The following is a 27008-nucleotide window of genomic DNA, read 5'->3' as shown; positions in this document are numbered from 1 at the left end:
GAAATGGTGGTCATGCTGTGGAGTGAACTTTTATCACTGTTTGGGGTTCTTTTTCTCTGTCCTCATGGACACAACAGCCTTACTATGTTGATGTGATATGACTTTCCAGCCCTTGGCTGGGGCCAGACTGTCAGGTGATGCAGTTGTCTTAACTCACAGGCCTGCAGAGAAAGCTAAGGAACTGAAGGACATTGTTCTGTTTTTCTGGATGTTTCTGCCTGCCTTATACTTTTCCTGTTGTGTTTTCATTCACGATAATCAAACCCTGTTTTCCATTCTGAAAGCTCTACTTTCATTCACTTTCTTTTTATTGCAGATTAAAGGCTGGTACATTAGAAGGTTATCAGTTAATCGATAAGCTTCAGTCATGCCATCTTGTGAGGAAGATACCCATTGATCAAAGTGGAAATTTAGGTCCTAGGCTTTTAAATGGCAATTTCTGAAGGTTAGGAGAACGTTCTTGTGGAATGTAGAGGCCTATATCAGTATTTCTAGTGAGAAGGTGGACATGAATTTATGCATATGTATAACATACACAAACCCATATATAAATTCCTCTATTTGCATGTTATGTAAAATTACACTCACATCTCTTAAATTTTTGTTAAATTTCAATCAGTAACTCTTTCCATACATAAGTGTGTGTGTGTGTGTGTGTGTGTGTGTGTGTGTGTGTGTGTGTGTGTTTATATGTTAGAACAAGAGAGGCAGGAGGAGAGTAAGGAAGAGGGGGAGGTAGGAGGGAGGGAGAGAGAGAGGGAGAGAGAAAGGGAGAAAGAGAGGGAGAGAGAGAGGGAGACAGAGAGGGGGAGAGAGAGAGGGAGAAAGAAAGAGAATCCCATATACATGGAAGGACTAACATTTTTTATTTGTTGACTAGTATTGTAATATCTTCTAAGCCCCTTGTGATTACAAAACTGGAAATTATGCTTGTATTCATATGAAGTATATAGCTAAATCAACATGAATTTAATAATATTTATCATCTTTATTTTTGAACAAATTCAGCATGTCCTTTTAATTATATCCTACTCTGGCTGTTGTGTTGTGGGAAATAACTTAAGCCAGTACTGGTTCAAAGGCCAGGTGCTGAGCGAGGTGCTAGGAACTAAATACTGTACTAGCATTGCTTAGCATCTTGGCATCTGCTTAGCACCTGAGAGTTCATGGACCGTTTTCACACTTCACATCTGTGTACTTAGCAAAGTGACCTTAGGCATACGTGTCAAGACCCACACTAGTTCAATGGCTCTCACCGTCTCAGAGGTATATGCATGACAGCATCAAGACTCACTTTATAGGATATTATTTTCCATACTTTCTGCAAATTGCTAGATTGACATTTACTGTGTTATTATTACTGTTTAAGTGACTGGGGCATATGTAAGTATTTTGGACACATGCGTATTTGCATGTATATACTTAAATGCTCGTAAATTTCAGTAAAGGAAATGGAAAACAAAAAAATGCATTTTCTTATTTATAGGATTCTTTTGATTTATCCCGAATGAATAGACTAATGTATATACAGAAAGCGCAGGTGTAGTAGACAGCATCCAAAGTTCCTTATTAACCTATGGAAATCTCTATCCTTGCGCTTTGAATTGGAGAAATGTGGTTAAGTCTTGTGTATACACAACTTCAGCTTCAGGAATCCTGAGTGTTTGCTTAACAAAATAATGATGATCCCAAAGGGGAATTTTAAAATTTTAGTCTGGACACTGTTTATCTTTGGGCAATGCAAAATTAGAACAAAACATTTGCTAATATTTGCTAAAATTAATTGAATGCTACACTTATTATCAAATTTTATCTGACACTGCTTTAAAAAATCATTTTCTGCTATATATAGTATTGATGCTGAAGACACTGGTGCCATGTACTATAATTGCCATGGTTTTCACTGGGATCTGAATACAGTATTCTGTCCTTGTACATGTGTGTTCAAATCTCTTTTGTTGACTATCTACATGGCTTGGGAGATGCAACTTGAGATCATTGTGTCTCCATTCTTTCTTATATGAAAAAGACTAAGTGCTGCCATATGGTAGATGACTCAGATATAAAATGAAAGTATATCTTTATGTATTTCTATAACATTTTATGTGCTTATATGAAATCTATAGATTTTTGGTACATAGAAAACACTACATAACCTTTCACTCTGTATAAAAATATAGCCAACAAAGTATCTAAGACTTACTCTTCATATCATTTAAATTGAGATCATTGTGATACCTTACATCTTTGTATTATATATTTCATTTGACTGCTTGTTCCCATAATCAAGATTTCTATGTACAACTCCTAGTTTTTGGGTCACACCTACAAATACTATAAAATACCAGCACCATGACTCTTCCTGTTGACCGTACTATGTAGCTCAATACACAGTCACAGTGACGTTGAGAAGGAACTGAGACATGTTGCCTCAGACCTATTGATACACTGACCACAGGAGCTCAGAAATAGAAGTCCTTTTAGAACCATTCTGATTTTTGTAACACAGACCCAGTTTTAGGATCTGCCAGCATCTTATGTTTCAGATTATGAATTCTGGTTGATCAAGAACACATTAATTTGTGGGTCTAGTAAAATTGCTCACATCTTCAGTGTTTTTGTTGATTCTGAAGTTGATGTATTCATTGAGGGGAAAAAGTGTTGATTTTTCAATTAAGATGCAACCTTTACAATGCAATGCGTAATAATTATAGTGTTCACTCAGCCTGAAGAAAAATTTTTACCAGTTAAATAGTAATAATCAAGATGAAAACTGCATTAAGAGGGTGTTCATTTTATGATCATCTCAATTTAAATAATAAAAAATCCACAGGACCTTTGCTGTGATAGTAATTCCACTGAGGCAATGCTCAGTTTTACATGCAGCCTCCTTGGAAGCCCATTTACAAATAATTGGCTGTTGAAATTGTGGATGGCCAAAGATCGCCCTTGCCAAATGGGTACCTCTCCAGCTGTTAGAGTCACCACACTTCAACAGGACCAGATGTATGTGACCAAAAGTATCAGTGTGGTGGTTCTTTTTGTTTTGTTTTGTATTTTGAGAGATGATTTCTCTGTGTAGCCTTGGCTGTCCTGGACTCACTTTGTAGACCAGGCTGACCTCGAACTCACAGTGATCCATCTGCCTCCCCAGTGCTGGGATTAAAGGCATGCCCAGCCTACTGTGGTGGTTCTTAACAGTCTTAGGGAAGATGAATAGCCACAGTAAAACAATTTACAACCTAAGTTCCAAAAGCTGGAGTTTGCCTGCTGAATATATGTAAGAGTAGAAGCTAGTTTTTCTACCCCCCAAATGGAACACCTAGCGCTTGAGGACTATTAAGTATCCATGTAGAATTTTGAAACAGCTACAAGTTTAGACTGCAACAACAAACTTGGTAGTACAGCATGCAGAGCAACTTGGCTCTGGACTTACCCCTTCTATGCAGTTTTATAAACAAAAGGTGAAAGTACTCGAGTTAATATGAGGTGGAGGACCGATAATTTATCAAGATTTCAGCACCTAGTCTGGAAAAACTCAGTAGCCCCCGTAGAGGTATGGCAACATCAGTATCTATTCAACGTGAATTAGTTTGAAGATCTGAGAATTGTATAAGGTACATCAATAGCAGTGAAGGTTTAGAAAGCAATATCAATACTGTGGTTGGAAAGAACATGAGGTGATTGTGTCTAACTGATGTAGCAACCAAAAATGTGTGTGTGTGTGTGTGTGTGTGTGTGTGTGTGTGTGTGTGTGTGATGTCATTCCTGATACACTTGTGAGTAGCGTATCTTCCCTAGGCAGTGTAGGGAACAGGTCCACTATCCCTGAAGCGGAACAAGTACTACAAATGTTACAGCCAATACATCCCAAATTTATGGAAGACCCTGCCTATTCTCTGGGTTGTGTGGCAATGTTGTCTATGTGTGGTCTAAATGTTTACTATATTCATGGTTGCCAATTGAATAACAACAACAAAATGGTTTCCTCAAGCACTCACTATTTTTTAAGCCTGTTTTAAGTCATTGCATTTAAGAAGTTGCTTGGTTTTATTTGCATGGTTAGAATGCAAAGATAAATGGTTATTCATTTATCTGAGAAATAATTATTATGTAAAAAACAAACAAACAAACAAACAAACAAAAACTTGACTCTTGCCTTCAAAAAGCATTCTGAAAAGCTCAAAGGAAGAAAGGAGACATCTTGGACATATTTAAATAACAGGATGGTAGGATAAGCTCCGAAAGTGACAAAGTCCTGCAAGTCAGGCTCAATTCCCCCTTTACTGCTTTCTTTTTATTTTGTCCCTTTGTGTGTATTTACATTTGTAGGTGTGTCATGTATCACAGACAGAGTTCAGAGGAAGCTGTGGGAGACACCTCTCTCTCTCTCTCTCTCTCTCTCTCTCTCTCTCTCTCTCTCTCTCTCTCTCTCCTTTGTTGGTTCTAGATATTGAAGTCAGGTTTTCAGACTTGGAAGCAAACCGAGCCTTCATGCCGGCTTCTCTGTTACTGTAACCTTGGCTAGTCGTTAATGTTCCATTCCTTCCATTTCTGCATCTTCCAAAGGGGCCAAGGATAGAAAGGATAGAATGAGGATAATATTAACCAGAGCATTTATTATGATCACAATGACTATGATATTCACAATAAAAAAGAAGCACAGATTGATGGTACAGACCTTACTTCTCTACTTTGTGGTTGTTGTTTTTTCCCTCTGGTCAGGACATCACTATAAATTGGAATAGTTGAGAAAGGCTTCATAGAGAAACTGAGTCATGCTCTTGAACTACAAACTAGGCTTGTAGAAGATTGGAAATGACAGGGACATGGAGATTCCCTACCCATTTTGTCTGTGCTTGCTGGACACCAACAGTTGTTGCCTAGGTGTCACTTGGTGCCACATGTCCTTCTGAGCATCCTTATATCATCTTAAGGCATCTGATTCTTCACAACAACCTAGTTTTTGGTGGAAACTACCATGTACTTTAAGACATTCTTTTTATTATTTATTTATTTGTTTTTTGTTTTTAAAGACAGGGTTTTTCTGTGTAGCCCTGGCTATCCTGGAACTCACTCTATAGGTTAGGCGGGCCTTGAACCCAGATCCACCTGCCTCTGCCTTCCAAGTGCTGGAATTAAATGCATACACCACCACTGCCCAGCCATTTATTTATTTGTTTAGGCTCACCCTCGCCAGCTATAGATTTTCCTCAAGAATTTACTCTTAAGCAGTGCCTATCAGATGAAACTGTGTCAAAAACTGACTATTTAAAAACAAAGCAATTTGGTCAAGGCAATAAACAATGCTAACTAGTGACAGAAGTAGAAATTAACTTCCCGTGGTATAGAATTGTCAATATATTTGTGTTTGCCACTTGTTATTGTTAATGAAGGTATGATGGTCTTTGGGAAGGATAAAAGCCAGGTGTTAATGCTGCTGAAAGACAACTCTGTTTCTGGTCTTTCAGAGGGAATAGATTCAAGTGTCTGAACACAGAGATGGGCACTTGACAGTGGGGAGAAGACAGACATAGAATTGTGGGTATTGAAAAAGAGAAAGAGGAGAAATAAAACATCAGGATTTCTTTCAAGTATATCTTAGTGTGTCAGTATACTTGTACTCAATAACCATATTTATGAAAGACACATGTTAAATAATGAATGTACTTTGGGAATTTTATAATTTCTTTTGGGATCTAATGAGATGATTCAAAGGAGTGTACCTGGGCTAAAATTCATGCTTGTGTAGTAAGGGAAGGGAGAGTCAGGCTTTGTCTGACCTTTCATCCTCTGCACACCCTCAATTTACAAAGCTCTATTTACTTCAAAGGGGCCAGGAGGAGAATGCAAAACAACCTATTATGTTTGTGATCCTGCGATTGTTTTGCAGCTGGGACCCATGTGCTTTTTGCAAAGCTTATCTCTTCTACTCTTTTTTTATTTACACACTTGGAAGCGGAGCAGTGTGCTTTTTCATCTTCATATTTTTTGAGCTTCTTGGAACTATCAATTACAAAGAGGACTGTATAAACACCCTCCTCCCCATCTTTAAGTGCTAGTATAAGCTGCTGGATCTGTCAGCTGGCTTCAGAATTTGATGCACCTAATGGCCCCCCCTTACACCTGGAGTGATAGCAAATGATTCCCTAAAGAATGAGATTATGATTCTGGGGTTGGTGGGGAGGAAAGAAAAAGGGAAATGTAGCAGGAAAAATGCATTCTGTACTCACTCTAATACCTCACGTTGTGTGGTAAGGAAGCTATTTGTCACTGGCACTCTCTTGATCACTAAATTATAGGAAAATGATATGCCTGTAGTCATGATCTCTGATAGCCATCATACTGCCCAACCTAGTGTTTAAGCATTCCAAAAGGTTAACTTTAAGTTAGCTAGGTCAACATAGCAATAAATATGATTGTGACAGTTTTAATGGGGGCAGCTAAACATTAGGATGCACTCTTGCTTAGATATGCCACTTAGGCCTTATCTAATATCACATCTTAGCATTGAAAAATTCATAACCTCTTAGTAACTAATATTTATTTGAGTGAAGTTTTTTTTTGTGAAAATAAGATCAAATGTAGAAGCTGTTTTTCCGGTTAGTGCCTCTGAACTCTGGCTAACAGAAAATCTTGCTTTGCGAAGGGATTACTTTTGTGTGTGGTTGATGCTACCACAAAATGTGGCACTCAAGATAGAAGTGAAAAGATGTGCAGTATTCAGATACCATTGGGTCTGTTGGTATGGTTTTCCATGTCCAATAGCTCCTAGACACGGGCTACTTTCTTCTACTCTATGCTCTACAGTTTGTGTGGTAATTGAATTTTTTATTTTTATTTTTATTTTTATTTATTTATTTATTTTTTGCTTTACAGTTAGCAAGTCAAATAAAAAATATATACACTGGACTGTTGCCATGACTCTTTTGCTCTGGGGTTTAATTGAGTGGCAGGTGAGATGCCTCTGTTCCCTTCAGGTCTGGCTCAGCTCCCAACAGATTGTAGAATGTGGAGTTGTCCTGTCTTGAAGCCTCAAGAGGCGTGTGGGCAGTAGAATGCCTCTAGAGTAGAACAAAGGGGCTAGGGATCCTTTGATCTAGCCTCTGGAAACTTACATCGATACATATAATAAAAATTGTAAGAGCCATTTTCTGTTCATTTTTTGGAAGCCTTTCTGATTCTATATAGAGCAAGAATTGGGAACATCTCTTACGTTATAAGCATGGGCACGTAATGAGGATTCAGGCAGTACAAACTCCAGCTACTCCAACACATACAAGATCATATCAGCTAAGTCAAATATAATCGTGACATTATATAAACACGTCTTGTTATCCATTGTTGTACTGTTCTGAAATTAGATTTAACAAGTTAAATATCCACAGCTTCTGAGCGCGTCTCAGAAACCGTTCATTCTCAGGATTGTGACGGTGGATAGACTACTCCCTTAAACTGATCCTGAAATACTGTAATGTGACCTGGTTGATTTGGGACTGTAACTCTCAGCTGGACTCAACTTTAAAATGAAACCTACTGTAATCCAGGATCAGTTTTCATGGAGTCTAATATGTCCTTTAGCTATGGAAATGTGATCTGTGTGTTCACTGGTTGTTTACAGTTTGTTACTATAATGCTTACAAAGTCAGGTTCTTACGTAAGTGTCCTACCATGGTGTCTGCCTGGTGCTGATCCCCTGGTTACGGATAAGCTTAGCTAAGTCTCTTGTTTGGTTTCTTTTATCAGTGGGTTTGATTTGTTACTGTTTGGGCTCTACAGACTGGACTTGTGAGCAGAGACTTAAACTTAGGGTTCTGATTTCACTCTGTATAGTGGGTGTTATTGTTTATCATTTATAAAAAAGATAAAATGGGAGGGAGTGCCTGATGAACAAAGTACCCCTCCCATTTCTACTCTTCTCTTACATATTTCATAGTTCTTCTTTTTTTGTGAAGACATTCTTTAGTTTGTGTATTTAAGACACAATCAGATATTCAATCTTATGCTTCCTAGGACTGGCGTGTGTGTGTGTGTGTGTGTGTGTGTGTGTGTGTGTGTGTGTGTGTGTGTGTGTATGTGCGCGCACGCACTCGCGCACATCACCTGCCCAGATTCTGCTGGGAAGCTTTTGTTTATTTTTTTTAAGATTTATTTTATTTTATGTGTACGAATATTTTGCCTACATGTTTGCCTGTATTTCACATGTAAGCTTGTGTCTGTAGAGACCAAAAGAATATGTCAGAACTCCTTGAATCGGAGTTCCAAATGGTTATGAGCATCATGTGAGGGTTGGGAGCCAAACCCAGGTCCTCTCCGAGGTCACCTGGTGTGTTTAACCACTAAACTGTCTCTATAGCCCTGTTGGGAAGTCCTTAGTCTAGTAAGTTTACATGAAAAAACTTCAAGATGATAAATACTTCATGTAAAAGCAGTTCTATAAAAGTGTTGGCTCACACATTCATGCAACAATGGCTTAAACATTACAAATCATTTGTTTGTTTGTTTGTTTGTTTCAAGAGGGGATTTCTCTGTGTAGCCTTGGTTGTCCTGGACTTGCTTTGTAGACCAGGCTGGCCTCGAACTCAAAGAGATCCTCTTTCTTCTGAGTGATGGGATTACAGGTGTGTGTCTCCACTTCCCTCTTCATTACAAAGCATTTTATTTTATTCATCCTTATTGTATTTCTATTATTTAATGTGTGTGTATATGTGCATGCTGTGGCACATACATGGAGGTCAGAGGACAATTTGTGGTAGTCAGATCTCTCTTTTGCTACATGAGTCCATGTCACCCATCCCATTACAAGGCATTCTGAAGGACCTTCCTTACATTTATTTTAGAATATAAATTATATGTATGTTGTGTGAAACTAGTAGTTGTTGTAACTAAAATGCATGCTGAGTATTTACCTGAGGCAGGGTTAGCAGCTGGAAGACGGCAGGATGACAGAGCATTTCTGAAGAAGGTGTTTCTGCCAGGAAAATTGCCAGGTTTCCTTTATAATCACTGTATCTTTGTTATTTTGGCAGCCAGCAAATTTTTATTAGTATTTACTGAAAGATACTTTTTTTTTTTTTTTTTTTTTTTTTTTTTTTTTTTTTGGTTCTAGTCAGCTGGCTTTCTTTTTCTCTCCCCAGCAAACTTTCCTAGCTCTGGTATTGAGAACATGTTTTCAACTTTGATTGTCTACTGTCGGGGTCTTTTTGAACAAGGAGCCAAGTGACTAATAATGTTTGAATTGATGTCAATCAGTCCTTTGTAGGGTCACACAGAAATGCGGCAGGTGTGCTGCAACCCTGTGAGGCCTGCTCCATACTTACTCTACATATTACTTTGGTGCTAAAATGGTCAATTTAAGACTATGCAAACTGCAGTGTTTTTTTTTTCATACAGATGAAAAGAGAAGCATGTAAAATTACCAAACACAGGATTTAGCAGCTTAGAAGGAAGTGGGATTATGCAAGTAGTAATGAGTTACCAAGTAAACAAAGCATCATTTTGAGGAGGTACATATGAAAACAGTCAATGTAAAAATATCTAAAGTAACAGAATAATAAAAAATTTTAGACATGTCTATATTGTATATTATAGGATGGAATGTCAACTCTCTCTCTTTTTGTCTTTCTCTCCCTCTCTCCCTCCCTCTGGACCATATAATCTGGCTTTTATTCCTAGGTTTATTCAGAGTCATATCCAAATGATGCTAATATGTGTGAGGTAACTTCCAAACTTATAGTCAGATTGCTATACAGCAGAAGACTTTGTTTAGGGAATTCACTTAAACAAGTATTTCTTTCACTCTTTATTTCATTGCTTTTAAAATTGAAAAATAGGTTATGTTTTCATTCACAAAAATATTGGCTGCTTGCTAAACCTTTTTTTGACACATATCTATTCTTTTGGGTGTATGTATGTGAGCATACCTACGCTACAGCGTGCATGGATGTCAGAGCACAACCTGTAGTATTTCTTTCACTCTGTGTAAGTCTGGGAACTGAATCCAGCTCCTCAGCCTTGGTGGTAAGCACCTTTCCCAGCTGAGCCATCTTTTTCAGCCTGACTACTTTATTTATTTATTTGTTTGCTTGTTTGTTTATTTATTTGGTTGTTGTTGATGGTGGTGGTGGTGGTATGTGTGTGTGTGTGTGTGTGTGTGTAAAATTTACAACTCATAGAAACTGTTGTTTGGTACTTACTTCACAAGGACAGACATATTAGTATTTGGCAGGCTTTTGGAGCAATGTAATATCATCTTAATTTTATTTTGCATATTACTGTGGCCCACAGTTAAAGTGATTTCTTTGAAATTTTAGGTTAGAATTTCTGTGCTCACAAGTTAATTAAAAAGGAAAGTTGAAGGTCACATTTATTATGGAAGGCTTTTAAGCGATGCAGTTTTGATGCTGTCATCTGCACTTTAGTTTTTTCTGTTTTATTTTGTGTGTTATCTGCTACTTTTCTTTTTTCTTTCTTTCATCTCTTTCTTCTTTCCTTCTTTTCTTTCTTTTTTTTTTAACAGTGAAATTTGAAACAAATTTAGCATACTTTTTCTAAGGTATTTGCAAGAAGTCAGTTATGGCCAGGTGCTGTGGCGCTCGCCTGGAGTCCCAGAACTCAGGGAGGCAGAGACAGGCAGATCTCTGTGAGTTGGAGGCCAGCCTGGCTCACAAAGCGAGTCCAGAACCATCAAGGCCAGAGAGAGAAACCCTTTCTAAAGAAAAAAAATGAAGCCTGTTGTGGTTATCTACTGAGGGGAGCACCCTAAGATTTGCTCTAGATGTTGGAGGAGGTTAAGACGCTAGGGTTTTCTATGCAGTGGCCTTCATGCTTGCAAAGCGGCCAGTGCAGAGTCACCTTGATGTCTGGATGCACAGGCCCATGTGTTGCAATAGTCTTCATAATTTCTTCATGCAGACTTAAGAGATACCAGGAAGTGTTGGAATATCCCTTGCTATGCCCAGCTAGGACTTCTCGCCTACTTATCCCCAATTATCTGTTACATATTTGAAAGAACACAGGTTAGGGTGCAAAGAAGTAATCTTTCTTTTGGGGATTTTGCAGATCTTAAAGATCATCTGTAGTAAAGCACATTAGGGCAGATTCAAAAGAGGAGGGTCTCCCTGCCCAGAATGCTCATAGTTAGAACTATATTAAGTAGGGTATCATTAAGGAGGTATGGATTTAGATGGATTTCCTTATCTGAGAACTTCATTCCAATTGATTAGATGCTTCTCAGATAGTCGCAGCTTCTTCTCTTTTGTTGTAGCCAGTTGGATGTGGAGTGCTGTATGTTTGGGCTCACAGCACAGGTTTTGTCCCCCCAAAAAAGTATCATGCTGCTTTCCATCAACTGGACCAGTAGGGTACGAAGCTCTGACTTGTTGGCGATGCAACACCCAAACGGATTCACTTTGGATTGTTTCTACGTTAGGCCTTCATTTCCCTGCTCCTGCCCTTTGCCAGTTTCCTCCCAGGGTGCTTTTGCTGGCTATTAGACTGGGAAGGTGAGGATCATTTAGCACCACTAAGCTGAAGAGCCATTATATGAAGTTTGGGCTTGAAATTTAGAGGAGTGAATCAACACGCTGTATACTCAGTCTCTTTATTTTTCAATTAATGATGCTTTTAGCATTAGGGATATAACTTTTTGTTTTTGATACCTCCTTTTGTCTTAATATTATAATAATATCTTTCTTTCCCATATCAACTAGAAAGTAGGTGGTCCATGTAATTGAGTTTAAGGGATATTTGAAATACCTTTTAAAACAGCCAGTGTTTTAAAATGCCAACCGTGTTGCCTGCACAGCTTGCTAATGTGCATTCTGTACCATCCTTGCTTAAATACAGTACTCATATTTGTACTTACTTTTTCATAATGATTAAGGGGCATTGTGGAGGCAAGTTACGATTATTTCCACAGTGCAAAAATGCCTGCAGCAGAATTTGGTGCCCATTTTTACAATATGGCCCCAGGAAAACATAAGCTCCCCAAGTCCTGTATCAGACCTTTGCCATTTTTCTCAATCTATTCTGCAGTAGCTCTAGATAGATAGGAAATTTTAAAGCATAAAAATAATTTGAAGCTGAGATCCAAAAATTATCACAAATGTATATTTACACTCAAATACATACAAATAATGAATGTGTTTGAAACCAGTTGAAATGTTGGTGACCTTTGATTGAGACCATCAGAACTGGAGGGAGAGAACTCCACATTGCAGGTCCACCACTCTTTGAGTAGAGGAATGGCACATCTAAACCCAGAATGCATGTCCAGTATATCCTCTTGAGGTGTTATAATGGCATATTATGATGTACAGAGAGTTGCATTAGAAAGTCTACTTTTGAGGAGTGCTTGTCCTATGACGTCACATCTTCATCAGGAACTCCATTCTGCAATATGTAAGGATTCTGGGCTCCTGGTTCAGCTTTGCCTTCAGATCCCAAATCTGTGTACATGTGATCCCAAATGGAGGTGTGAGTTCTGGAGTCACCCCCAAGACCTTTTCAGCTGTGACCTGCTCTTTGTTCAGGCATGCCTCTGACAGAATTATTCAGAAATCCTTGACACACAGAGCTCTCTTGGTGTTACTACTGATAGCAGTCACGGCAGGGTTAGGTCCTCTCTTAGGAAATGCATGGTCCCGCCAAGATGTCTGTTGATAGCAGGTATTGGATGTGCCCCAAGCTGCCCTGCTTTACTCTCAGGATTCTTCTTCGTATTCCTATCATCAAATGGTTCTGAAGATTAACCTATACTGTCTCAGTCTCAAAACCTTGACAATCGGTAACATCTTGAATGAAAAAATGCTGAGGTTCAGAACAATCGTTGTTTCCCATGATTATTAAATATGTTTTTTTTTTAATTGTAAAGGCATCTAAGGGCCCACTACATAGTGGATCTCTGAACCAGCACTATCTCCTTAAATTTTGGGTGTCATCTTTCTTATAACTACTTAAAGAATCTTATTTTAAGAGAGAAATGGATACCATGTTGCTATGCTATGGTCTGACTTTTTGCCTCAGAGATATTATAGGTAAATATATTTCCAGATATTGCATACAGTGAAAAATCATGAAAACTCGAATCAGGGTCCCTGCCCTTAAATGTGTTTCAGTTTGCATTTTGATAGCAGTTTAGAAATGTTATCGCTTGTTTTGTCACAGACATAATTCACATCTTTCTTCAGGCACTGTAAACAAGAGAAATGGTTTAATGGCCCCATAAAGGCACTCTGCTGATAGCTGAGATTAGGTTCTTTAGTAATGGATGTCCCTCTGTGTGTGTTTGTGTGTGTGTGTGTGTGTGTGTGTGTGTGTGCGCACGCGGGGAGGGGAGCACGCATATGTGTACGTGCCCACTCAGAGATGGTAGGGAGAGCTTGAAGAGCTGAATGTACTGAGAAGGAATCTTTTGAGAGGCTCCCATGCAGCTCAAGGACCCTCTGAGATTCTCTACCTTACAAAGCGTATTTACAGACATGGGACATTATTGTCCTTATTTGTACCCAAGCCTTCCCCTTTGCTTCTGAAATTGAGCCGAGTACTAATTGAGGTCATTGCCTTGCATTTATCACCTGATCTTGAAGTCATACTAACTTACAGTGACTGTTTCATCTACTGAGAGTACTCCTAACTACATATATTTGTATAAAAGGCTGCATGCATTTTTCATGGCATGCTTGCTTGGATCTGGTCTTAAATAATCTAATTTATGTATGCCATTTGTTTTTTTCACCTTTTACAGAGGTTTTCTATTCCTCCTCCTTGCCACTTCCATAGCCAAGTAATTTTTTTTCCCCATAAGCACTTTGCTGTCTACAACATGATTTGTTTTTGTTTTGACTTTTTCAGTTATATTTTCTAGACAGGTGTAAAAAAAAACCTCCATGTTATATGTCATCCTGGTCTAAGTAAGTGCTTTGAAATTCCTCACGCCTCATAAATTTGTAGTGTTTTAGAGTCTCAATATTGTGCCATTTTTCACCAGCTTGTTTGGGTAGTATCATGAATTGATTACAGGATGCCAAACAAAGTGTTACCAGATCCCAGGGACTTTTGCTGACTAGGTTAGCAGTACACATGAGCACACATCACTCTGCCAGCATCGTTAGTGTTTGCTTCCTCCCTTATCGCTCTAGACCATGATCTGAAACAAGGGTCAACAAGCTGCTCTCTGCAAAGAGTCAGATGGTAAATGTTCAGGCTTTGGAGGCTCTTCATCTCCCTCCTGACTATTCAAGTCAGTCACTGTGGCTCAAACTAGCCCCAGACTGTCTACCAGTGAACAGGATGGGAAAGAGTTCTATTAAAAGTCCATTTATGAAAACAGGTCGTAAGTTGTAGGTGGCCACAGCCTGCTCTTTAAGAACTCCTTAAGTACCATGCAGTAGATTATCCTAAACATCATGTTTTGGGTTTGGTTCTGTTTTCTTTATAGGCAGAAGTCTCAGAACCTGTGTGAAGAGACTCTCAGGAGGCTGCACTCTTGCCTTTTATCTCTTTAGAAATGGTAGATTTGTTTCAAAGAGCTCCTTCATTTTTGATGAGAACTGAAAAAAATGTTTCTTCTTCTAGGGTAAATGCTTTGCATTCATAGGAATTATTATTCTGTTTAGCTCGTAGAAGAATGAAGGAGTGAAAAGAGTGAAAGCTCAGAGCCCCTCTCACTTTTTGCTTCTGTACATTCTCTGGCCACATCTTCAAGAAGACTTGTGTGACACTTGTGATGTTTTGGTATCTGAGGGTGGGGCGGTGTGGGAGAGCACCATCTTTGTTTCAGTGTAACATGAGTAGTGTGAAATTGTAAATGTCTTTGGTCACAGTAATAAACTGGAAGGAGGCAGAATGCCTAAAAGCAAACACAAATGCTCTGAGAAGTTTCTGCCAAGAATGTATTAGTAACGGCATGCATACAGCTGTTTGTAACACACGCGCACACACACACACACACACACACATGAATTAATCAAACATAAGGAATACAGAACAGGCTAAAAGCTTTACTAGAGAAAATATTTTTAGAAATCTAAATAAAACTCTGATTGGACTTATCTACGCACTTGATGGTAGCGTGTCATCTTGCTTAGCACCTGCGCTCCATAGGTCCATATTGCCTTCTTGCTCTCAGTGCTTCCTATAGCATCTAGGGCGTGGTAGACACAGCAATTACCAAAGGAATAAAGCGGTCCAAAACACAGGGTGGGATTCTATACAACGTTATAATGTGTTCATGAACAAGAAATATTTTAAGTCAAATTGTAAACAAATTTTAATTTTATTGCAACCAAAATCACCATATTCTTTTTTAAAATTCTATTTATTACTATTTTTAAAGTAGAGTCTCCCTTAGCCCTAGGCTAACCTTGATGACCTTGAACTTGTGATCCTTTTGCTTCTTCTTCCCAGGACTGGGATTACAGGCATGCTGTAATATTGTTTTTAAAATGACATCAGACCATCCCCCAACACTATCATACTTAAACATTTAAATTAGATATATTCATTGTACTTCATATGTTAATATTTTGCCTCCATGTATGTCTGTGTACGTATATGACCGGTGCCTACGAAGGTCAGAAGAGGACGCCGGATCCACTGGAACTGGAACTAGAAATGGTCAGGAACCACTGTACGGATGCTGGAAACCGAACCAACGTCCTCTGCAAGAGCAACAAGTGCTTTGTTAATCACTGCATCTCTTCAGCCCAAGGCTCCAGTTTTCTACCTGCTATTATGATGCTATCTTAGATCTTTACCCAGACTTCACGCTTAGTTTCTTTATGACTATGTTAGCTCCCCGTATCTGTGACCAAATACCCAATAAAATAAACTTTAAAAGTAGAAAGATTAATTTGGCTAACAGTTTCAGAGGTTTCAGGTGACGACGGCCTCTGCTTCTGTAACCTGCAGGGCACCCTACATCATGTCAGCTGCAGCTCTTTACAGCTGGGAGGAAAAAGAGGCACCAGGGTCTGGAAACCCATACTTGCGCCAGCCCAGGTTCCTTCCGCTGTACCTTACCACCTAAAGGTTCCCTCTCCTCGCAGGCCGTGCCTCACCCTGGGTACAAAGATGATTAACACTTGAGCATCTGAATGTCAGTCAAGCCCAACCTTGACAATCATAAAATGCGACGCAAACTTTAGGTATTTTCAAACATGATTGCGGTTTCCTATTCGGGTCTAAACTCAGCTTCCCACAGAAATGCCGTCTATTCGTGGATGAGTGCTTAGTGGATAGCTGTCGCAGTCATGGTCTGTTACAGGCAAACTGCCTCGTTGTGATTAAGAAAGTATTCTCCGGAGAGACTTTAATTCATTCTTTCTCTCTCTCCTTACAAGTTATTTTATGTAGTGTTTCTGCTCATGTCAAAGATGCATTTTTAAAGGTAGGACACTTGCTCTCGGAAAGGTAAGGGTATCTAGGTGGTTCTGCAGTGTTGTAAATGAAGTGTTTTCCTTTCTAAAACCTAGGTAGAAAATAAAAGGAACTAAGCACTGTCTCACAGTTCACAGCTCTAAAATGAAAACAGTCACTAAATTACCAGGCACTTAACAATGAATACCATAACCCCCAGTAACCTCTCGGATTAAGCAGTAGTCACATTTATTTTGGAAGTGCATATTTTTAAGTCCTGATATTTTGGAGCTCTTAAATTTAAGCATTAGACAAACTCAGCCATCATTCGTCAGCCTTAAGATGTGGTTTTAAAGGTCAAGCTTCCATCAAGACAGGGAAGGAAAGGCCTATCTCTTGAGTGTTTTCTCTGCCTCTCCATAGAGGATGTGATCGCTAGAGCTGTGGCTCGTAAAAGGTTACACTGGAACCCTGTTTCAGTAATGCCTGCCTTGAGCTCTGCATTTCATACATAGATAAGTGATCCGAACTCTATGAAGTTGGGAATAAAGTATCACTTCAAAACATCATTTCTTTGTCAACGAAATGAAGAGGCTAACTCACTTGATTTAATTCACTGGAAAAAGGAAAGATTCACTTTAATTAAACTACAAACAATGCCGATGCCTGCAGGTCTGTGTTCCAGACCCAGGGAGGACCGCACTATAAGCGGAATGCTAGCAGCCTCGGCAGCAGGCTGGAGCCGTGTTCAGCGAAAGTAATTTAATTAGTGTTGATCATGAATCCAGATGATGGTGATTTGATAAGGAATAATTTAGTACTTAACAGCCTTTTACATGCACCAACTCCATGTGGGAAGGTACAGCAAATTGCACGAAATGAATGTGCTGCTTTCTCTTGCGCCGGTGCCAATGATCTGGAAAAACCTCCTATTAGCAGACGCTAAGCCTCGAGTCCTGTGATGAAATATACCTAGCCAGCTTCCAGCCCTCTCTGCTGGGAGTCTCTGCATCTCTCGTGCAAGGGTAAATAAGAGAAGTTTGTATACATGAAGTCGTAGGCAGGATCCCCAGGAGGCAGGCAAGCTAAAGTGAGGAGCAGAAAAGATAAATCGTACATTCTTGTGCAGAAAACTGAAGAGTTTGGTTTGACTTTAAGTTTTATACTTCACCTACAAATAAAAAGACGGAAAATAGAAATAAATGTGGTGTGTCTGGTTAGTCATTTGGCTCAGGACTAGTAAAGACGAATCAATTCTTGGCCCATAATGATTAATAGGAAGGGTCGAATGTAAAGACAGTGGAAACCCTCCATTGCTAGAGCTGGAGAGCCTACAAGGTGGAGAGCCTACAAGTGCTGGTGTCTAACAGAGATTTTTTCAAGGGCCGAGTCTATGTGAACGCAAGGTACAGTGGTGGTGTTGCCAAGCCTCACCCTGGCCTCAGCATTTGTCCAGGATTGATAATCCCCTAGAAATATTTGTAGCATAAAATCATTACACAGCCAACTTGGTGACAAAAAATGCCTAGAAGTGGAGCATTTCGTCAGGGAGCAATAGCAAGGTGCCATGGACTGGGAGGATTAAAAACAGATATGGATTGTCTTGATTTTCAGAAGCTATAGAGCCAGGTGAAGATGTAAACAAGGTTCTAAGGAACGAGAGTGAGGATCTGTTCCACAAATGCCCCCTTCCCTCTCTGGTCTCTGCCACTCTCCTATCAGTCGTTGGCATTTCTGGGTTTGCAATATCCTTAACTTGATCTCCACCTTCAGCTGAACATGATGTTCTCTTGAGTTCATATCTTCTGTCCACATCTCCCCTCAGTTTGAAGGGCACTAGCTATGGAGTTACAGCTCTCCTTAATGACTCAATTTAACTGAGCCTCCGAACAAGATCACATACTAAACACAGAAGGAAATCTTTACACTCTCAGCTAGCTTTGTTTTGGAAATTTACAGGGCGTAACTCCATAGCTGTGAGAGCATCTGTGTTTTTGGATGCATTGGAAGGTGCTTTATTCCTTGTTATTTCTGAATATTCTTTGCGTGCAGATGCCATACTTTACTTATTTACCTCCCCCCATGAATATTTAAAACATTTTTAGCTTTCTTTTCATGAATAAAACTTCCACAAACATTCCTACAATATGTCTTTTGGGGAACATATGAATTCCTTTCCCATATATACATACACACATATATGATAATCATGTTGAACCTTAGCAAGCAGTCACGTACTTTTCTGAGGTGCTAATACCAACCCATGCTCTCAGCAGCTTGAATAAGAGTCCTGTTATCATGTTTCCTCAATATCAATATTGTCATTCTTTTGCAGTTTAATTTTTCTGATAAGTATTTGGTGATAATTCTATTATTTTGTTGGCAATTTTCTAATGAACAAACATTATGATTACATTTTTACTCATTTTTGTTGCCCACCCCACCTATGGCCCAATCTTTATATTTGGATATTTTCTTTTATGAACCACTTGTAAAGGTCTTTGGTCCATTTCAGTTGGTCATTTGTATTGCAATATAGCATCTTGGAGCTTATGGCGAATCCTTCACTCATCTAATGGTGCCTTTAAAGACTCAATTATAATTTCAGTAAAGCTTAATTTGTTAAGTTTTTCTTTTGGATTGTTTATTTTGCAAGCTGTTAATCTTTTTGTACCTTTTGGGCAAAAAGTCTTAAAGTAAAGCATCTTAGGTTTTAACAAATGTTATTCGTGTAAACTAGATCTGAACTCTCCGGTCTTTAGGTTACTTTTTTTGGGGGGAGGGGGGCGAATGGGTTTCTTTGATTTTGCTACAGCTTTTTCTTAGGCAAATATAAAACATAAGTTTTAGTTCAAAGTGTCAGAAATTGAGTGCATCATTTTCCTACCTATATTCAAAGAGCTTGCAAATGATTTAAAAGTTTTGCAAAAGGTACCAGTAAATATGTTGTAACATATATGTTTGTTATTCTTAGAATTGTGGGACCCATGTGCACACACATGTATCACTCATGTATACAGGAGGAGAGAGTTTCCTTGGTGAATGTCTTTGTGGTTTTCTTTTCCACGTATCAAAAATTTTATCATGGACATTTAGTAGTGGAAGAAATCTAAAGAGACTAGAGTGAACATTTGTGTGCTCGTCAGACTTTGAGAAATACAGTAAATTTATTAGTTGGTTTTATACTCACAAAATAAGCACATGTATGTGAATATATATGCATTTTTGTACTGTCCATTTTATGACATAACCTATACTAAATTAAGTACAGAGAATGTACATTCACTGTAATTTAAACAAAGCTAGATGTTAAGCTACATGAAGAAAACCACTATTTGATAGAGAATATTTTTTATTGAGGATTACATGTGATGGAAAAGTTTCATGTATCATATTTCTTCTTTATAATTTTAGTAGGTAGATAGGCAGGTATTTTTGTTCCTGCTTTAAAAATAACCATCAGCCTTAAAGATGTTGGTTTCCCTAGCCCTATACGGTTATGGCTTTCCTTAGGACTGACACCTGGATTTTCTTTGTCATCTGCCATGAAACCATTGCTGCTGAAGCATTACAACTTAGGAATGCTTAAAGCTGTACTCCAATCTTGGTTAACAGTTGTGGGTGTTTGTTTTGTTTTGTTGTTGTTGTTGTTTTCTGTTTTAGTCATTGGGCATCTTTTTGACAGGTTTGCAAACTTCTTTTCTGAAAAATGGGCTTCTAACATTGTCAATATCAACAAAGCCAATTACTAGTGATTTGATTTAGTTTCAGCAAAGAAAAAAATTCAGACTTGCACTTTGTTTCCCAGGAAAAAGTAGAAAAAGGACCTGAACATGACAGAGAATTTTTAGATTCTTTTCAGCATCCTGGGTTATCAAATGCTACTTTTCTTACAAGCATACGATGCCGTGAAATGCTAATTGTACTTTAAACAAGAGAAGTAAAACAGACTAATAGACTTAATTCCTAATTGAATTGAATCTTTATGAATATTTTGTTCTGTTTTTAGTGGCTTTCCATGGCCTACCACTGAAAATCAAGAAAGAACCCCACAGCCCATGTTCTGAACTCGGGTCTGCCTGCAGTCAAGAGCAGCCCTTTAAATTCAGCTATGGAGAAAAGTGCCTGTACAATGTCAGGTAAGCTGCCATATGCCCATAGACAGAGCAGCATCCCCCTTGGAAACAGAAACTGTAGACTGATATAAAAACCTCAGGCCAATTTTATGGGTTACATCTTCATTACATAATAAGCTAATTAGGTAATGCATTCAGCAGAACGCTAAAGACCCATTTGCCATACAGTCACACACTTTAGTATCATTTTAAAGTAATAATTCTCATCTCAATCATTAGCTGCTTTTCTACTGGGGTGATGCATCTCAGGGTTGAGAAGAGGGTCTTATTTGGCACAAGCAGCTTTTGAAGGTTCTAGTCAGAATGGATGCATTATGTACTTTAGACAGTTTGTAGAAAAAAATATATATAACATTTGGCAAGCACAAACGGTACATTAGTTATCTGACAGGCTTTCCAGATGATCTATAAGATGCATTCATGGACAATTGCAATAAAACTACAATTTTATAAGGCTTGGCCAAGGCTATTATCTATTAAAAAGCTAGTTGTTCTTGAGATGATAATAAAGGGTGGTGCATTCAAAGTACATTGTTCATTTGCTAGAAAATTTGATAACACATATGTTCATTTAAAACCTTTTGTAGTGAATTGCATGCTTTTACTTTTCATCTTGCCCTCTAATTGCACGGGAAAAAAAGTTGGCTCTAGCTATTGACTATTACTCTTGATTACAGTAGAAACTTAGTTCTTAATGGGAGGTGGCTTGAGAACTTATAAAAAATGATTCCAAATACTTGCACTGTTTTAAAAGGTGCATCAGTTCAAGCTCGTAGTACGTTGGGATCAAGAGCAATCTTGTGTTGCTGTGACTACATCTGCTGTTTGTCCTCTTTCTCATCTGTTAGATGTAAGACTCAAGAAAATTAGATTGTACCATCTCATGGCAACTGACCAATACTGAGATCTTTTGTTCCTGTTTGTTCTTGAAATTTATTGTTTTATATCTGACTTTCTAAGAGGCTCACTGGAGCCTGAAATTATGAGGCAGCTTAGTTGAAACTACAAAGTTTTATAAAAACAGATCTATTATAAAAGTGAACCATGAGAGCACACTGAGTTCCCATAAGATATTAATATGTGTTTGGAGACTTAGTTTTATTGTTTGCATTTTCTCCTTAAGGTGTGTATAACAACATAGTTATTTTAACATTGGATAATTTCTAGTCACTGAACCACTGAGATGTAGGATTTTCTTTGTAGTTCAGCATTGATTCATATGGTGACAATAAAAACAGTGTTTTTTGTTTGTTTGTTTGTTTGTTTTTAGAATATATCTCAGATCCATACATGAACAGTTGAGGAATTGGCAAACAATTTGCAGGATTTTGTGAAAATCAACTTAACCAACTTTCTCTCAGAATGGTGTATATAATATATTCTGACACTTCCATCTTTTTATAAATAATAAAATTTAATATAGCACCTTATGGGAAATAGAATAATGTTTTAGAATAAGTAGTCTTTTCTTTCTTTCTTTCTTTCTTTCTTCTTTTTTCTTTTTTTTCTTTCTTTTTCTTTTTCTTTTTTTTTTATAGACAGGCTTTCTTCATGTAGTCCTGGCTGCCCTGGAGCTTACTATGTAGACCAGGCTTGCCTTGGACTCACAGAGATCTATCTGCCTTTGCCTCTTGAGTACCTCTTAAGGCCTTGTGCCACCACCACCTGGCTTTCTTTCTTCTTTTTTATGGGAAAGACTCAATCAAGCTACTTCATGAAAGGAATATGTTTTTGTTCATAAATATCAGTAAACAACATAGGTAGAATCTATTGCCTTATTCCTTCCCTTCCAGTTCCTCTCCTTTTCCACCACCAATTTCCCTTTCTGGTATTCTTTATATGAACACATACCGCTTTAAGGATGGAGTAGATGTATGTAGCACATACTCCTATACTTCTGGAAAGAATATTTAAATTTGGATATAATTCTCTTGTAATAATAGAGAAGTTGTAATCTAAACAGAAAATATTTTAAAATGTCTAACACTATATGCATGCATGTATGTATGTATGTATTCATGTATGTATCTGTGTATTTGAGATTGAATCTCACTGGATGGCAATGGCTGGGGCATAGAACTCAGTCTACAGACCATGTTGACTCACAGAGATCTGCCTGCCTCTGTTGCAATTAAAGCCTTGGTGTACCTCCATACTCAGCTCACATTAATGTTTTTATTTGAAGAGTAGTTCTTGAAACTTTACACAGAATTGTACTTTTTTGTTGTTCAGAAAATAAAATCTGATTTTAGTAAGATATTCTTCTAGATTGGGACATTAGTTCTTATTCCAGAAAGCCACACATTGGGGAGCTATTTAAATTCATAAGATAAAACAAAGAGCTTACTTTCTTGCATCTGTAATTGAGAGTGGAATTTAGTTTATGATAATAGGATTTTATTCTTAATATTATTTTGTACTCACAGTCAAGGAAAATTTAAATATATCAGAGACATTTTAATTTGCCTCATTAATCTTTATTATCTCATGTGCAGAATTCAAAGCCAAACATCATTTAATATAAAACATCTAGAAAGGCAACAGCACTGCCTTAAATTCCACCACAAAAAAAGGCAAATCCAACATGATCTCTCTTACTAAACTGATATTAGGTCTTATTTTGAAGTGTAATATAGAGGAAGGATTATGATTGGGTATTAATGATTTAGGAGGGACCTTTTACTAAAAGACGTATGTTGAGAACAGACGGAGATGATGACAATCTCTTGGTAAAGGAGTCTTCCTTAACTAAGTTGTCTGTTTACTGAAATTTTATGTTACAAGTATTCATGTTATTATATAATTTCCTATTCCATTTTCGGTTTAAGTTCATGGGGACTTTGAAATGTGTACATTCTAGAATTAAAACTCAAAATCCATAGGAGTTTAGCTACCTTACCACTTATGTCTAAGAGAGGTCTTCTTTCCTAAGGACGGGAATGTTTAGAAATTACTCCAGTGCAACCTCTACTCTCTCTTGTTCTCTGAGTAGTGCCTATGATCAGAAGCCACAAGTGGGAATGAGGCCCTCCAACCCCCCGACACCATCCAGCACTCCAGTGTCTCCACTACATCATGCATCTCCAAACACAGCTCATACTCCGAAACCTGACCGGGCCTTCCCAGCTCACCTCCCTCCTTCTCAGTCCATACCAGACAGCACCTACCCCATGGACCACAGGTAAGCTGCAGATACAGTGTTCTAGACAAAACAAACAAAATCCTCCCAGCATCAGCTTTCATGGAGATCATTACCCATAGGTGTTCTGAAGATGTCTAGTGCTTAAGGTATGCATATTGATGTTGAACGTCAGTAGAAAAAAATCTTTAGTAAAAGCTTGCTCTATCTATACTAAAAATAGCTCATGAAGGAGATAATTTGTAAATACTTCTTTTATAAATGTGTAAGTTGTCAGCTAAAATTGAAGATTAATTTGTAGACTGACATCTGAACAATTCTCCTTTGCTTCTCTTAAATTGCTTCACCTAAACTTTAGGTCAGACCATGAACAAGCACATGCGTGCACTAGTTCTGTGAATTTAGGAGACATATTTTTCTAGGTGCGTATGAAACTAGGTTCATGACTTCGCATGGAATGGTTTAGTTATACATCGTCTTACGGAGTGTAACTTATTTCAATGATTATTCAGTGTCAGTAGAGCCATTACTGTGGGCATTACGAATGTGCTGCAGAGAGACAGCTGCCAAATGAGTGTTACTTAGAAGTGAGTGAGGCAAGAAGATGAGTGTGGAACTGGTGAGAGGGCTGCAGCAGGAGACTGTTGACTCTTAGAGATGAAGAAATCCAAGTTTGAACACAACCCTGGACGCAATGCTGCTTTAGCTTGTGCGTTAGAACACAGGTTCATTCTACCCAGCTAAGTCTGGCCCTTCTACTTTGTTCCTCCTTACCAGTGCTGTCCTGGAAACTCTTTAATAATAGTCTCCATGGGAGAAAAAGACTTTATCTGAAGTGTGGACTGAGTTGAAGATAAAATACGGCCTCATTGTGACAGCCCTGAATACTCACTGGAAAGAAATGTGCATCACACACCACTGTGTAGTATCTGTCGCCTGCGTTGGATGATTCGCAGAGCACAAGTAGGAGTGAAATCGTTAGGAGATTCAGAGCTTAGAGTTTTTATTGCCTTTCTGTATTAAAATATGCCTTTTAATTGAAAAACTGTATAATTACGTTCTTGATATGATTACTTAGACCCTCAAAATCCTGACCATTTATCCATGAACTGACACCATAACTCTCTGAGATACATCACTGTAAAAATAGCTGATTGAAAGAATGCCTCCTAGTCAACAGAGCAAGCAGGTGTAGCAAGACAAATCTGGATATATAAAGAAACACTTTATACCTCAGTCTCAAATAGTCACTCCTAGCTCTAAAGGAAGAGGATGAAATCACATTTTCTGATGAGAAGCAAAGCCGTGTCCTCTACTTTTGCTTCCATCACCTGGTCCTCCCATGCTTTCCTTACCAAATGCCTCCTGCTGCCTTTCCTTTCTCCCCCGCACCCCCCATAGACTTGAGATGTATTTAGAGTGAAATGCTATGCGCATCTGTGTAAACAGTTTTGGAGCTACAGAAGGAAGACTGCCTCTTGCAGGGTGGGCCATTAGACAGAAGCACATTGTGCAAGACCAAAAAGAAAATGCAGGGACAACACACCACTCTCAAGGTTGCTTTTGTCCAGTTCTGAAGACGTACCCACTTGTAGCCTCACCAAGTGCCCTGCAATTCAAGTGAGCACTGAATTATAGGTTACATTTGTCTGCCCTCTGCACAGGCTGGTTATGTCTAAGGCAAGATGACTGACTGCTGAGTAAGTAGTGTGCTTGTTTTTAGATGACCTAACTGGAGGTGCTTTCGCCAAATCCATTTTGGTATCTCAACTTGAAGTCAAATACTTGAGACTGAGAACAGCCGGCCCGGAACTATAAGAGGGAAGCTCGGGGTCTTTTCCCACTGCCCTCCAACTGAGTTTTGAGGATGGTACCAGCTGGCCAATCCCAGGAAAAATCTCTGAAGCCTTATGTTTCTGATGAGGATTTCTTAGAGGGTTCTGGCCAACAAATGTCCGTCCCTTGGTTATAAATGGCAAATTTGCTCTGGGAACAGATCCCTTCCCCAGATAGCCCTCTCCAGCCCAGGCACCCCACCTCACTCTGGGAACGGTTTACAGCCAGCTGGCCTGCTCCCTGCTTCCTTTCCTCGGCCTCACTGTATATCTCAGGCCAGCCCTTTGGCACTTTTTCTTGAACCCCACTGTGCGAGAGACCTGTCTGTTTTTCTCAGTGGTGCCCCAATGCATACACTGATTCTCTTTACCCACTAGTGTCTTTGCCTACTGTCCGCAGCCCCCAAACTTTACCCTCAGTCACTTTCTCTTCTTCATTGCTCAATGGTTCACCCGAATGACACCCAAACCATAGATCCTTCTGAGGAGCATGTCGCTGATCCGTGCGCGGCTTCTAGCAAGAACAAGCACAAATCAGGTTGACTCGTAAAAGCCAATGGCTTGCTTCCCGATAAAGCTTTCAGTGCAAGCGTTATTAGCTTCCTTTTAAGGCTTCAGAAGTGAGCCAGCTTCTTATTTTATCTTCAAGTTACAATTTTCTGATTCACTCCTTGACAGTTCTTAATGATAATTTCTGTTTCTTTTTTTGGCTAATGAAATAAGCAAGAGAAGGGAAATGAATGCAGTGCCAGCCAGCCTAGCTGTTTCACAATAGCCGAGTTTCTAAGTTTATTTTGTGCAGGTGTAAGTGGAATTTCCTTGTGTTTCACGGCAGCCAGTACACCTAGAGTTAAGCCCTGGCATGGTGTTTGCTTTGCTGTTCTTTGGCTTTTACCTTATTCTCATTTAACATTACTGAAATTAAATGCTACCTTTCAAAATTAAAGTCCCGGGAATGCTTTTAGTGGGGGGGTTAATAGGCTAATATTTGCCCGTGGATGTGCTTTAGAGGTTATTTTTTAAGCACTCCTGGGGCATTTTTAGAGTACTTTTAAATCTTTAATTACTCCACATCTTTGTGGTGGGTCAATGATAATATGGATGAGATACACAGAACAGAACAATTATATGTTCGGCCAATCTTTACCAAGGATGAAGGAGCACAGGGACTCACTTCCAGCTCTCTGCCTAGGCCTTAGAACATCATCATGCCCTCACAGCCTGCTTTACCCCAAACCTGTGCAGCTGCGTGTATTATCTTCATCTTTGGTGGTCAGCTGTTTATATATGCTTATTTTTTAAATCGACTCAACAGTTTGGAGCTCTTAGGAGCCAGTATGTCCTGTGCTGCTGTTGGACAGGACAGAGAGCCTTTTAAAGAAAGAAATATGAGCCCCCATAATGACTAGATTTATTTCTTACAAGAAGACATTGTTAATTTGGACATTATTGAAGAATTTAAGGGGCTGCTGATTGGAGAAGAGATTCGGTTCTCTTGTGTTTCCTGCATTACTGATGGCTATGGAAGGAAAGCCAATA

General features: G+C 38.8%; 1 protein-coding gene across 5 annotated transcripts in view; it reads left to right on the top strand.

Annotated features, from left to right (window-relative positions):
• Positions 1-27008, top strand: part of ETV1 (ETS variant transcription factor 1) — an 85663-nt gene that overhangs the window by 26735 nt on the left and 31920 nt on the right. For all 5 annotated transcript variants that reach the window (XM_084793769.1, XM_084793768.1, XM_084793770.1 and 2 more), the window contains 2 exons: positions 20369-20498; positions 23488-23676. In XM_084793769.1, the coding sequence (XP_084649895.1) occupies positions 20369-20498; positions 23488-23676 (319 nt within the window). The remainder of the gene's footprint in view (positions 1-20368; positions 20499-23487; positions 23677-27008) is intronic.

The sequence above is a fragment of the Acomys minous genome (genome assembly GCF_964271855.1).
Source record: "Acomys minous genome assembly, chromosome: 8".
In the NCBI taxonomy this organism is placed as follows: Eukaryota; Metazoa; Chordata; class Mammalia; order Rodentia; family Muridae; genus Acomys; species Acomys minous.
The sequence above is the reverse complement of the archived record's forward strand: the minus strand, read 5'-3'. Positions and strand labels throughout refer to the sequence as shown.